This window comes from Austrofundulus limnaeus, unplaced genomic scaffold (assembly GCF_001266775.1).
Source record: "Austrofundulus limnaeus strain Quisiro unplaced genomic scaffold, Austrofundulus_limnaeus-1.0 Scaffold415, whole genome shotgun sequence".
NCBI classification, from domain to species: Eukaryota; Metazoa; Chordata; class Actinopteri; order Cyprinodontiformes; family Rivulidae; genus Austrofundulus; species Austrofundulus limnaeus.
The window spans coordinates 175,819-189,268 of record NW_013952817.1 but is presented as its reverse complement, the minus strand read 5'-3'; the positions used below and the strand labels follow the sequence as shown (position 1 = coordinate 189,268).

At 41.9% G+C, this 13,450-nt stretch overlaps 1 protein-coding gene across 1 annotated transcript in view; it reads right to left on the bottom strand.

Moving 5' to 3' along the window:
* The window catches only part of ece2a (endothelin converting enzyme 2a), a gene marked incomplete at its 5' end in the record, with an annotated part of 48,372 nt that extends 35,095 nt beyond the window's left edge, over positions 1 to 13,277 (bottom strand). Inside the window, 1 exon segment of the mRNA XM_014024276.1 lies at positions 12,994 to 13,277. Coding sequence (XP_013879730.1) covers positions 12,994 to 13,277 — 284 coding nt within the window.
* Positions 13,278 to 13,450: the final 173 nt, after the last annotated feature.

Sequence of the window (13,450 nt, the reverse complement as noted above, 5' to 3'; positions counted from 1 at the left end):
GCATGGCTTCCTAAAAACGCTGCAGGATTTCTCAAACATGCATGAATGAGTCAAAACAAGGCTTTGGGCATGTTTTTTATGAGAGTATAACATTATAACATGATATAAAACTCAAAAAAGTTGATTTTATATGATATTGCCCCTTTAAAGGTGTGCAGGTGAAGCTGTTTCGTCATTAGAAGCGTCGTGTGTAGAAGCAAAAGATTTGTGTAGGTGTCTGTGCGAGAGTTGGAAAACGAAAAATGCAGGAATGTTAATGAAGGTGCCGGGGGTTTCGATGTTTGTGCAGCTGACCAAAAAAAAAAAAAGGTCGGAAAAGTCTCGGCAATAAAACAACAGAGACCAAACAGGAATGTAAACACGCTCTCTCACAAGGGAGATCCGTGTGGTCTACTGATCTATCTGCTTCTCTCTGTTTTTCTGAGGCCTAAGCTGTTTTCCACAGCTCCACTTTAAATATAGATTACCCTCATTTTTTTTAACTTAAAGCTGGGTTTAGCTGATCGCACTTGCCAGGACAAGCAAATCACTTCGCCGCGCTGATAACCGCCGTGACCAATGAATAAACAGAAACTATAAAAACACGGTGGGAGAACAGCTGTAAGAACTGGTTTCCTGAAACTTTTCTTTTTAAATGCCTTTATGATCAACAACAGAGCCATGCTCTCTCTGTGTCATCCTCTTCTTGTTCCCATCCCTCGCTACTGCTCATCCCTGTCCCCCCATCTTCTCTTATTCCAATTAAGGCTCCTTCTCCTTGAGGCATCCGCTGTTTCCATAGGAACAGTGTTCTGTAGTCGAAACTGGTCGTCTTGGCAACAGTAGGCTGGGCAGCCCATTCGTGTGTATGTGTGTGTGTGTGAGCATTAATTCATTTGGACTCTTCCTCACTTTGTTATAGCTGTTTAGTTCACTTTTGCTCCATTTCTGAGCTGCGGTCCAGTTCATCTGTGAACTTTCAGCCTCAAATTTTTGGAAACAAACAAACAAACAAACAAACAAACAAACAAACAAACTAACTAACAAACTAACAAACTAACTAACTAACAGATGACCTGAAACATTCATCTTTACTGCCCCAATCCAGGCAGGATTAGTTGTGTGATTTTTAAGGCTATTTTTATGGATTAACACCACAGAAACAAATGCATTTTTACCCTAAAGTGCAGAAATTTCCCTCACGTGAAGTCAGTTTATAATTAGCTGGTAATCATCCATCTTTGAGGAATAGATTCGAGACAAGTCATATGTTGAACTGGTCCAGTTTATTAAAAACACTGCTGCATTATAGACTGGGAGCAGTTCATACTGAATGTTAGTCACAACCACACGCCAAGCTTCATCGCTCAGTCAGCTCTCTGAAACCCAGGCTCATTATTTGACTCATTATTTATTGCTTTTTAGAGTTTAGCACCAAAGGCTATTAGTTTTGCAGGTACTTTGAAACTACATTTAATGTTTAATAGCAGCTTAATGCACTCACTGACAAAGTTCTTGACTTCGTAGTCACTTCAAAACTACAGTTTTCTTTGGGAGCGAGACATATTTTTCATTACTTCATTTGATACACCTTGCTAGTACCAGATGCAATTTGTAGTTTGTAAGTCCAGACCTTATTTGGCAGTTCCATCGCAAATATTTTGACGTAATCATTCAGAAAACATCAATGTGTCTATCCTTTATTTAACCAGGAAAATAACTGAGATTAAGATCTCATTTACCAAAAGTGACCTGGCCATGACAGCTGCATAAAACATACAACAAATCCAAAATACAAGACCAGACACACAAAACACAAAACCCAGGGTAAACATTAGAGACAAGTGAGCTGCTGTCTCTGTCCTTTAAGATTGGTTTGAATTGCCACAAGGTAACAGGAGATAACTTTAAATGCATCTGCGTATTACTCCAAGTGGCAGGGGCAGAGAATTTAAAAGCCTTTACACCCAGTTCAGTTCTGACCTTTAGGACCTGCATCAATATGATGTCCTGAGAGTGCAGGCCATAACGGCTAAAGGTTCGTAAATAGAGAAAACTGAACGGACTGAAAAATATAACCCAAAAAGAATATAAGGATATCTTTGCAGCATCGGGAGAGACTTCATTAAACTTTTCTGCACTTCCTGACACTCCAACTACACAACAAAATATATTTAACAGCTAAAAAAGTGGACTTTGCAAATATGTCCCCTTTAATTCTTTTGGTACGTTCACACCGAACGCGTTTTGAGCTGCAGGAACAGCCAGTTTACATGCAAAGTCTATGGCGGACGCACCCCAAGGGATCTTGCAGCACGTCAGGTCCGTTTAGCGCGGCACGCAAGGAACGCGGAAGGTGCGGCAGAGCATTTCCCATGCATGCGGTGCTGCAAAAGCAGCCGATGCTCGAGTTCAAAAATCTGATCTTTCGCCGCTCGACGCATCTTGACAACCAATCAGAGAGACTCTTTTTTTCCACATGACAATTTCCTGAATGTTGTCCACTAAACCGAAACAGGCAGACAGGAGCTCTTTAGCTGAAATTGACCATCTGTAGTTGATGTTCTTGCTGGAGATATCAGCACCGATGCGGGTCAGCAGCTTGTTAAACTGACTGGGCTCGGGACAAAAAATAGTCCTTCAGCTCGCAGCTCCTGGAGTGGTGAAACTAACCAAACAAAGCGCCTCTAAATCATCTGGTGAATTAATTATCTGATGTGCACAACGTTTGCTTGCTCTTTAGTAAATAAAGCAAAGCCATTTTCTTTATTTTATCTTTATTTCATCCGCCAAAGACAGACCGGAAAAAAATCAAGACGCTCCTCCCTCTTCAGACGCGAGTCTGGTCTGTGTCCCGGTCTGAACATAGTGCGTCTAACTGGAGGCGTTGGAGCTTTTTTGCTGCTCAAAACGCGTTCGGTGTGAACGTCATTTGGCGTAGGTCCAACAAGATGTTGGAAACATTTCCTAGAGATTCTGATACATATTGACATTGCGGCATCATGAAGTTGCTGCAGATTTGTCTGGATGCTCATGATGTAAATCTCCCTTTCTACCACATCCCAAAAATACTTAAATGGGTTAAGATATGGTGGCTGTGGAGACTGATGGAGTCCTGTGACTCCAGACTCTTCAGACCCCTCAGACCAGGCAATCTCTTCTGTTGCTGCATCTCATCTGCTTCCAGATGGGACATATTGTGTTGGATGGACAGGTTCTGCTTTATTTACTTTAAAGAAGTGAGGAGTAGGGAGACAAAAAAATTATGTTTTTTGACACTGAGACTGGACCGAGTAGATCTCGGCAAACTGCCGACTTCAAAAGTCGCTCTTGGTTCAAAAAAGGTTGGGCACCCCTGATATACGTAGATCAATGCATCTTTACACCACTAGAATGTATATCCATCTTTGGGTTTCTATTTTCAAAAGTGATTGTAACCACCATCATTAAAACAAGAAAACAGATCAGTGTGTGACAACACAAAACAACTGAACCAACATCTTATGTGCCACATTGTGTGTCAATGCATCAGACACGCAGTCACGTTTATGGAAATTATTTATGATGTTATCAGGATGAACTCAGGTGTCAGTTCATGTCACGACATCGAGTTAAGTCGAAACTTAAAAGGGTGCCTTGTCTTTGTGCATGTGAGAACGCGAGACGAACAAGTGTAGAGGTGAAAACCCATACGGGGCAACAAAAACAACGCGAGTGCTTCTGGCTCTGAGGGGGCTTTCCTGTTCACAGCCGGGACAAACCTCAGTGAAACAAAGAAAAACCACGGACAACAGGGAAGATGCAGTTAAGATTTGTAATTAAACAACAGCGAAAGGCAGTGAGGAATACAAAAAATAAAAAGCCTAGATACTTTACTGGATGCATTCAATGTAACATTTTCGGCATGTCTGATAGGATTACATTCTAAAACTCACATGCATCAATGAAATCCTCTGAAATCTATTTTTTTCTCCAACACACATATACCGATTGCAAATGATGCACTAAATTTAACATGAGTCAGTACATTATGTGCTGGGTTTGGTGGTGGTCTTTCTGTGTGCAGGGAAGACCATCTGCCTGAGTGAGTGTCATGCCTGAATATGACCAAACATGTGCGACCATGCAAGAAGTCATTCCAGAGCCATCATGTCTCTAGAGAGCTGGCGGCTTTGACACAAATATACATACATGCAAGCTGAAATCTTAATGCACAAAATGCTTGAAGCATTTTTTGAACTCAGGGTATGGATGCACACACACGCAGATAAAGAGACAAACATATGCACAAACAAGATCTGCAAGAAGAACACACCCTGCTTTTGTTTCTGTGCTTGCAAAGCCCTGCACATGCGCACCCAAGAGCTGCGAAGGCACACATGCTCCTTCTACCTCACGTGTGCTCCAGTGCTCTACTTTCCTCCTGCTGGAGCTGGAAAAGGAGGGGGCTCATCAGGCCAGCATCCTCACACAGTCTCCCACTCCCGCAGATGAGCATGAATAGAAGAGGTATATGCAAAGGCACGCATAGACGGCGAGGCACATATACGAGTCGAGCAGAAGGTATGCAAATCCTGTCGTACAAATATAAACATGCGGATACAGTTTGCCATATGGACATGCGCACGCACGAGTTTTCAAACCACACAGAAAAACTCCACAGTCGGTGTGCACACATGCGTAAAAAGAGATGTACATGAGAGAAAAAAAAGGATGGTAAGATGAGCTCATGGGGGTTGAACACACAGAAGCAGGAATTTTGGTACTTAAAGGTGTGTTAAATGTCACAAGATTGTAAACTCCGACTTGTTAATTTCTCCAATCCAGCTGGGACTACACATTTAAAAAAATCTGTTCACATAAGTGAGAATTAAAAGAGGATAACACAAGCATACTGCATGAGGTAAAAGACGAGTATCTGTAGGAATATCTGTTATAACTGTTATCAGTGAAACTACTCCTACTGATGAAAACAAATATGCAGAACAGTAACAAGAAATCACAAGACATCAACACTTTCACACAAAAACACACTAAATAACACATTTCAAATTTAGTCTCTGAAGCTGCTGCCTTAGCTGTTTTCCCACAAGCATCTCAGAAGCTGAATAATTTTTTGTCTTTGAACTCAGTGACTTAACACCTTCAAACAGTCAGGGCCAACAAAAAATGCCTTTGACAAGCCTTGGTGTTCTGCAAAAAACATTTTGAAAACAATCAGTAAAATGTCTTTTATAACAGATTTACTTGTTTAGAGAAATAGTCAAACAAGCTGTTCTAAAAAAAGAAGAAGGAGATAGAGAGAACTAAAACAAGATGAATTAACTCTCATAGAAATGGCCAAAAAACGCAATACTATATGTGTAGGTGCTGTTCAGACTGCATAACCTTCTCAGGTCAAACTGTGACTTCACCTTTTTCACGTTTTTCATCCTCCACCTGTCCACTTTCCTCAATACAGCTGCATTTAATGGTGTCACAATACAATAACTGGACAGAAAATGGGTGAAAAAGCAGCCAAAGGCCAAAGAAAATCTCTGAAATCCAAGCAGAAAATCTAAAAGTCTACAGCTGAAAACCACTTCAAAATATTACAAGAAAGTCTGGATGTTTAAACATTTCAAACCAAATTACATAGAAAACATAAACTGTCTTTTAGCTCTTTTATTATACAAAACCCTCCAGAACATGCATTATTAAGAAACTGTATGAGTGAGAGTTTCAAACCTCTGATTGCTTATTATTTCCAAAAAGTGGTAGACTTGTGTGTTGTGTGTAGAAGAATACTTTATACACCTAAAAAAATAATCATTCACAAATAAGAGCTGAAACCCAGAATTTATATTTTTGGGTAAGAATAAAGAATTTAACAGAGCCTTTGATAAAATGAATCAATCAGTATTAAATTAAATGAACAGAAACATTCAGACAGAATACTTTCTAGTCTGTTTTTAAACCCTTCAAACAAAGATAGAAGGAAGTCAAACACAGAAGGAAATGTGTAGAGAGAAAAACTAAAAGGGATTGTTGTAATCCACTTTATTCTGGTACAAAAGGTTCAGGCAACAATAAAGCATGCCAACAACACACATGCACACAGAGTGTCCAATGTATTTAGGAATATAAAATATAAAATGTTATAATTTCCTAGAAATTATACCATTTGTGTGCTTTATGAACATTCCCATGAGGCTATTTTTTATTTATTTTTGCTTTTATGTGAAACGCACAAGGAAAGAGCTCTGCAAAACTGGAGCCACCTACAACCAACCCATCACATTCTCACTGTTGCATTCAATAAATTATGAGCATGGAATATTTACATGTCCTGCCTTGAGGATGTGGAGCACTTCAGCTGTGATGAGCTCACACCGTGGAGCCGATTCACCGTCTAAAAATATTTCCAGGTGAACTCGTACTACATGTTTTAGACGTCAACAAACAAGCTGTTACACACAGACTTGTCAAAAGGATGACTTCTATTTCACCCCATTCTTTTTTCCTTTTTTTAAACCAGAGTTTGAGATGCACATTTTTTCTTTTTTTATGTTAGAAGGTGAACTATTAAAGCTATTTGGCCCTAACAATTTTTCAGAAGCACTAAAGAAGTGAAGAAAAACATGCAATACGTCAAAGTCCCTAAAATCTGAAGAATTAATATTTGTAATTTTCAAGATGTGTTTTTTCCAGATTTACGTAGGTGAGTAGATGTGTGTTTAAGAACAGAATTAGTTCTTTTTGTCCAAGGTGAGCGGAGGGAGCAATTTTATCCATCACTAGGTGCAATGGAGGAGCCAGGGGGTGGCCAAATGAGGAATACCCACCATAGAATTATCTTTGACCACACCAACAGTTTGAGGTAACTATATTTTTAAGCAATATAAAAAATTTTAAAGTATAATTTCCACAAATAATCAAGATATCCAGATTACAAATAAATGGCTGTGGCCATCTTGGATTTTGATTTTTTTSAGTTTTAAACTATCATCTTTGATCAGATCTCAAAATGAACTTGTGTGATTTCATACAAAATATTAAAAGTAGAGCCAGCCTTTGTAGCCAAGGATCGGATTCTGACGAGGCGATTCTGGTACACCATCCAGCGTCTCAGGGGGTGGGGGCAGTGCACCACCAACACTGTTTATGGTGGGGATGGTGCACTGCTGGCCTCAGCTTGCGATGCTGTGGGTCGGTGGGCGGAATACTTCGAAGACCTCCTCAATCCCACCAACACGTCTTCCCATGAGGAAGCAGAGCCTGAGGACCCTGGGTCGGACTCTCCAATCTCTGGTGCCAAGGTCACAGAGGTGGTCAAAAACCTCCTCGGTGGCAAGGCGCCGGGAGTGGATGAGATTTGCCCGGAGTTCCTTAAAGCTCTGGATGTTGTGGGGTTGCATTGGTTGATGTGACTCTAAAACATCGCGTGGACATCAGGGACAGTTCCCCGGATTGGCAGACAAGGGTGGTGGTCCCCCTATTTAAGAAAGGGGGACCGCAGAGTGTGTTCCATCTATAGGGGGATCACATTTCTAAGCCTCCCTGGTAAGGTCTACTCAGGGGTTCTGGAGAGGAGGGTCCGTCGGATAGTCAAATCTTGGATTCAGGAAGAGCAGTGTGGTTTTCGTCCTGGTCGTGGAACAGCGCACCAGCTCTACACCCTCAGCAGTGTCCTGGAGGGTGCATGGGAGTTCGCCCAACCAGTCTACATGTGTTTTGTGGACTGGGAGAAGGCATTCGACCGTGTCCCTCGGGGACTCCTGTGGAGGGTACTCCGGGAGTATGGGGTACCAGGCCCATTGATACGGGCTGTTAGGTCCCTGTATGACTGGTGTCAGAGCTTGGTCCACATTGCCAATAGTAAGTCGGACTCATTTCCGTTGAGGGTTGGACTCCGCCAAGGTTGCCCTTTGTCACCGATTCTGTTCATAACTTTTAAGGACAGAATTTCTAGGAGCAGCCAAGGCATTGAGGGGATCCTTTTTGGTGACATTAGGATCACATCTCTGCTTTTTGCAGATGATGTGGTCCTATTGGCTTCATCAGATCATGATCTCCAGCTCTCACTGGAGCGGTTCGCAGCCGACTGTGAAGCGGCCGGGATGAGGATCAGTGCCTCCAAATCCGAGACCATGGTCTTGAGCCGGAAACTGGTACTGTGCTGCCTCCGGGTCGGGGAGGAGGTCCTGCCCCAAGTGGAGGAGTTTAAGTAGCTCGGGGTCTTGTTCATGAATGAGGGAAGAATGGAGCGGGAGATCGACAGGTGGATTGGTGCTACATCTGCAGTGATGCGAGCGCTGTACCGGTCTGTCGTAGTGAAGCGGGAGCTGAGCCAGAAGGTGAAGCTCTCGATTTACCATTTGGTCTACGTTTCTACCCTCATCTATGGTCACAAAATTTGGGTAATGACCGAAAGAACGAGATAGCAGATACAAGCGGCCGAAATGAGTTTCCTTCGCAGGGTGTCTGGGCTCTCCCTTAGAGATAGAGTGAGAAGCTCAGTCATCTGGAAGGGACTCAGAATAGAGCTGCTGCTCCTCCAAGTCGAGAGGAGTCAGTTGAGGTGGCTCGGGCATCTGGTTAGGATGCCTCCTGGACTCCTACCTGGTGAGGTGTTCCGGGCATGTCCCACTGGGAGGAGACCCAGAGGAAGACCCAGGACACGCTGGAGGGACTATGTTTCTCAGCTGGCCTGGGAATGCCTTGGGATTCCCCCTGATGAGCTGGTCCAAGTGGCTGGGGAGAGGGTAGTCTGGGTGTCTCTGCTTAGGCTGCTGCCCCCGCGTCCCGACCCCAGATAAGTGGCAGACAATGGACGGATGGATATTAAAAGTATGTATTATAAATCACTCAGCTATAACTGAATCATGTTTTAGCTCAAAATCTGTAAAAATGACTGACTTCAAATCTTTTTTGTGTTTTCTACATCTATTAGCTGTGGTGTCCAACTTGAATCAGGTTTATTATAAAAGTTAATGAGTTGCTGACATGCATCCAATGATTACTTTCAGAGGATTTGCCCAGCAGTGCATGAAACGTTTAGTCAAAAACACAATTGCCCGCCTTTTGCCAACAATCCCTCGTCTTGAGGTGAACTCGTCTCTTTGAGTGAGTCTACAGACTGCGACTTACCTTTTAAATAGGAGCAAAAAGGTTAGCAATTAAAAGTGTTAATCTGAAATGATATCCAATGAAGGGGTCGCCATGGCAACAGCGAGAGTGATTCATAGAGCGTGTCGGGCTGTGAATTAAATTTCACACTCGGGTAAACCGCGGCCTCTACAGCCAGATTTTTGTTTGCACATACGAAGTCTGTGAGCTGGTTAGCAACCAAAATAACAACGGACCGGTTGGTAAACTCAGCAACCTGCGCTTCTGTCGCAGGATCTGAGCTCTGGATCGCAAAATAAAATCACAAATAATTTACCTCTGTTGGCCGATTTTCTTTTTGACGAAAGTTTTAGAAACTGTGACGCTTAGCTGAGAATGAAGTATAAGTACTGTAAGTGTGAAAATGGATCCTTTGTTTATCGTACGCCGGCATTTTTTTGTACTTTAGCTGAGGTAATTGTTTGGAAACAGCCTAAAAGCAGTGATTTGTCCCATTGGCCTCATACTGACACACTGCTCATTAGCTTTCTGTCAGCTGTGGTTTGCTTCTTGTCCTCCTCTCTTCTTCTTTGCTGTCATGCAGGTTTTTCACTCACATCTTCCTCCTTTTTTCATCCGTATTCTGTCTGATTTTTAAGGATCCCCACCCTTCTTCCTTTCTCCAGTCCTCTGACAGTCCAATTTTTTTGGCTTCTCGAGCTGTTCTCTCTTCACTTTGTTGTTTTTTTCTGTCTTCCCCTGTTTTAGTTTGTGCAAATGTTTTCTGTAAGAAAGCAGACCTCCCACATTCCTGCAGAATGCACACACACGAGCATGAATCGTGACTGCTGCTGCACCCCAATAAGCCGCGGTGTCACGCAGGAAACTACGGACTTATCTGTGATTCTAACAGCAACCCAGTGCTTCCATAGGTGCACAACGCTGAAAGTACAGCACAAAGACAATCACACATCATAATCAGCACACAGCCTTGTTCACACGTCAGCTGAGAGAAACTAATATAGAAATGAAGGGAAAATCTGAGGCGAGAAGAAAAGGTGGTGCAAAAGGAGGGAGTTGACGACAGCCGAGGAGGATCTTGACTCCCGATACCGTCGTCTGAACAAGTTTGCTTCGTAAGTTTAGTTCCACTCCTTCTGAAGTCAAAATCCCCCCATCTGCCCACCAACCACATTCACTGATCCTGCTTTAATACACCCTTCTGCGAGAGGAAAACACCAAGAGAACCAGCTCCTCTCCGTGCACGTGTGTGCGTGTTGAAACTGTCAGGCTTTGTTCTTAAAAACAAACTTGGTTCATTTGTTAACTTTATGAGTCAAGCTTGGCCTTGTTTAAACTTGAGCGAAGCCTAGATTTTTTGCAGGGGTTACATTCTGAGAGTGCCCACAAGTTGAGAAAAAGTGCGAACACCGGATACAATCCAAAAAAGGTCTAAAGCGTATTTGAGTGGCATCTTAATGCGGTAATGAAAAAACAGTAAGCAGCTACACACGGTGTACAGTAAACTGTTAAGCTTGGTTTGCACTCAATACGACATGAGACAGTGGATTGATCTCTATGTCATTTTGGACATTGTTTTCTGACTGGGTATAAACAGGCTTCAGACGTGGTGGGGGATAAGTTATTATAATTTCTCCCTTTGTCCACCTACTCCCAATGTAGCACAGCTCATAGCTAAGAATATAATCCACAGTGATGGAAGGATAGACGTTTTTTTTCACATCTTGTGTTGGGTGAAGGGTCATCCATCCATCCATCCATCCATCCATCCATCCATACGTAGGAAAATGCGTTGTTCAAAATGGTACGTACGAATAAACAGGAATCAGCTGGATTTCTTTAAAACTTTATTCTCACTGTTCTGACTCCAATCAGGTTCACAGTACAGCACACAGGCCTCAGTAAGACCTTGGACTGAATCAAAAMAAAAAACAGRAGCCCTGCTCTGAGCAGACACTCTGCAAAACACTGACAACTTCCTTCTATATAATAATGAATTGAGCTTATATTGTTCATCTCTTCCTGGTTACACCCCAGATGTTACCTTTTACGTCAGACGTCAGAACATCACTCATTTTTGTTTAGACTAAAGAAAGAACACATGATAACACACACCAACTCTGTCTGCTTTAACCTTACAGGCTGAAATAATCAGAAAGTATAAAATACAAAACTGCCTCTAACATTCAATTAATCAATTACAAAATTTCCTTCACATCCATCCATCCATCCATCCATCCAACCTAACAGTCATGTTTTGGTCTATGGGAGGAAACCAGAGTACCCGTAAAAAACTCATGCATGCATGGAGAGAACATGCAAACTCTACCCAGAAAGGTCCTGGGTTAGGATTCAATCTGGCAACCATCTATCTAGCTGAGAGGCAACTTTGCAGGTCTTCACTGTAAACCTGTTTTTATGGTGTTTCAGGAATGATTCATCACTCAGTGACCATGTAACCTTTTATATAATATATAAAATAACCATGAAAACCAGGTTCACACAATTTGACAAAATGAGAGCAAGTACAAAACTAGACTTAATAAACAAATAAAATTAATTAAAAAAATGCAAAACAACAGCCCTACTATTTGCTGTCCAACCTGTCACAAGGCTCTAAACTTATTGAAATGCACTCAGAGTTAATACAGGAAATATTCTGAGTTCTCTCATGTCCATCCGCCCAATATGTAGATGACTGCAGGCAGGATCAAGGCAGAACAGTTAGCAGAGGAGTAGTTTATCAAAAAACCAAAGATAATTTAAGAGATGATTGTAGTCTAACCCATAAATGTGATAAATGATCGACTGTTAATATACTATGAGACTTCTGACAGGAACYTAAATGTTGAGGGCAGAATGGAACCAGCTTCCGCCCCTTCATGTAAACAAGACTTGGCATCTTAGATCATTTTTTGGCTTCAACATCCAATCCTAATCTGGTAGTTGTATGCATTAAAAAATTTTAAAAATGTCTGAAAATCTCCTTATTTCTATTTGTATTCCTATTTCCATTTTGAACATGAAAAAGTTGTGACTATTCCCATTGTGGCATATACTGCAATTCTATATTCAGTCCTAATGTTGACTCTGAATCTAAATGTAATTAAAAATTCAACTCTGAATTGTGACTATTTCAGTTGCTCTTCAAACRTGGCAGTAAGTGTATTTTGAGCAATTCTTACCCATTCAGAAGATTTTGAGCTGCCTACTTCAGTTATTAGTGGTGTCCTCTCCCCTCAGCGTGTCGAGGTCTAGCACAATTAATGATCAAAACATTGTCGTTGTCATATTGATGTGGTTGATACTGCGGCCAACATCTGAGTGCACTCAGTGTCTTGTCAGTCAACTGATGGGCTGTGGAGTGGAAACGTTAAGGACCACTATTTCCTGATTAGACTGTCAGAAAGTAATTCACAGATAAACTCTGGTTACAGCAGAGCATTCAAATCATCATACCAGTGAGGGCCCAGTCAGTCTTTGTGATGTTTGAACATAGAGCTGGACGGTACACTGGTTCGTACCAAAAAATCTTTACTTGTTTTGTCTTTTTTTTGTTTGTTATTATTTTTTGTTATATGGATTTTCCGAACACTGGCATAACTGTTTAAATATTCTGAACATAGAAAGCTACGTTAAGGCCAAAAAACAAACAAAAAAACATGGGCTACCACATTGGGTGTTAGCCTAATCATAAAAAAAATAAAAGGACTTAACTTATAAAGTATTTGCACTGCATGTATTAAATTTTAGCATKTGGTCTGCGGCCCTTGGATGGATTTTCATTTTGGCCCTCTCTTGGGAAAAGTTTRGGCGCCCCTGCTTTAAAACAAGCCCTTCAAATTGAGCATCTCGGGTTCTAAAACACCAAACTTTGCGGTAAGATTCAAAGATCAGTAAAATTACCTCTGTGAGAGCTTGATGAATGAARCAGATGGTCTCAGGGGACACCTCCCAGGGCGTCTTCTCTTCCACCATGATGGCATCGAGCGTTGCCTTCTCGAGGATCACGTCGAAGGATGCGTCGTCAAACGAGAGCTGGCGTACGTCCATCTGATGCCAGGTCATCTCGGCACAGTGGCTGTATCTGGCACTCATGGTGCTGATGCACACGGGGGAGTAATCTATGTTGGTGATGGAGCGGTACCCGGCTCTGTACATGTCCCCACTCATGCTGCTGTTTCCACAACCTGAGAGGGCAGAATGACAGACGCATGAGACTTGTTTAATATGAATAAACTATTGGGATTAATGCAGCATAACTTCATTACAAAGCCTGTCAGAACTCTGCTACTGAGAGCCGTTTCATTCAAAATACAGAAGTAGAACTCTGTAACTAACTAACTAACTAACTAACTAACTA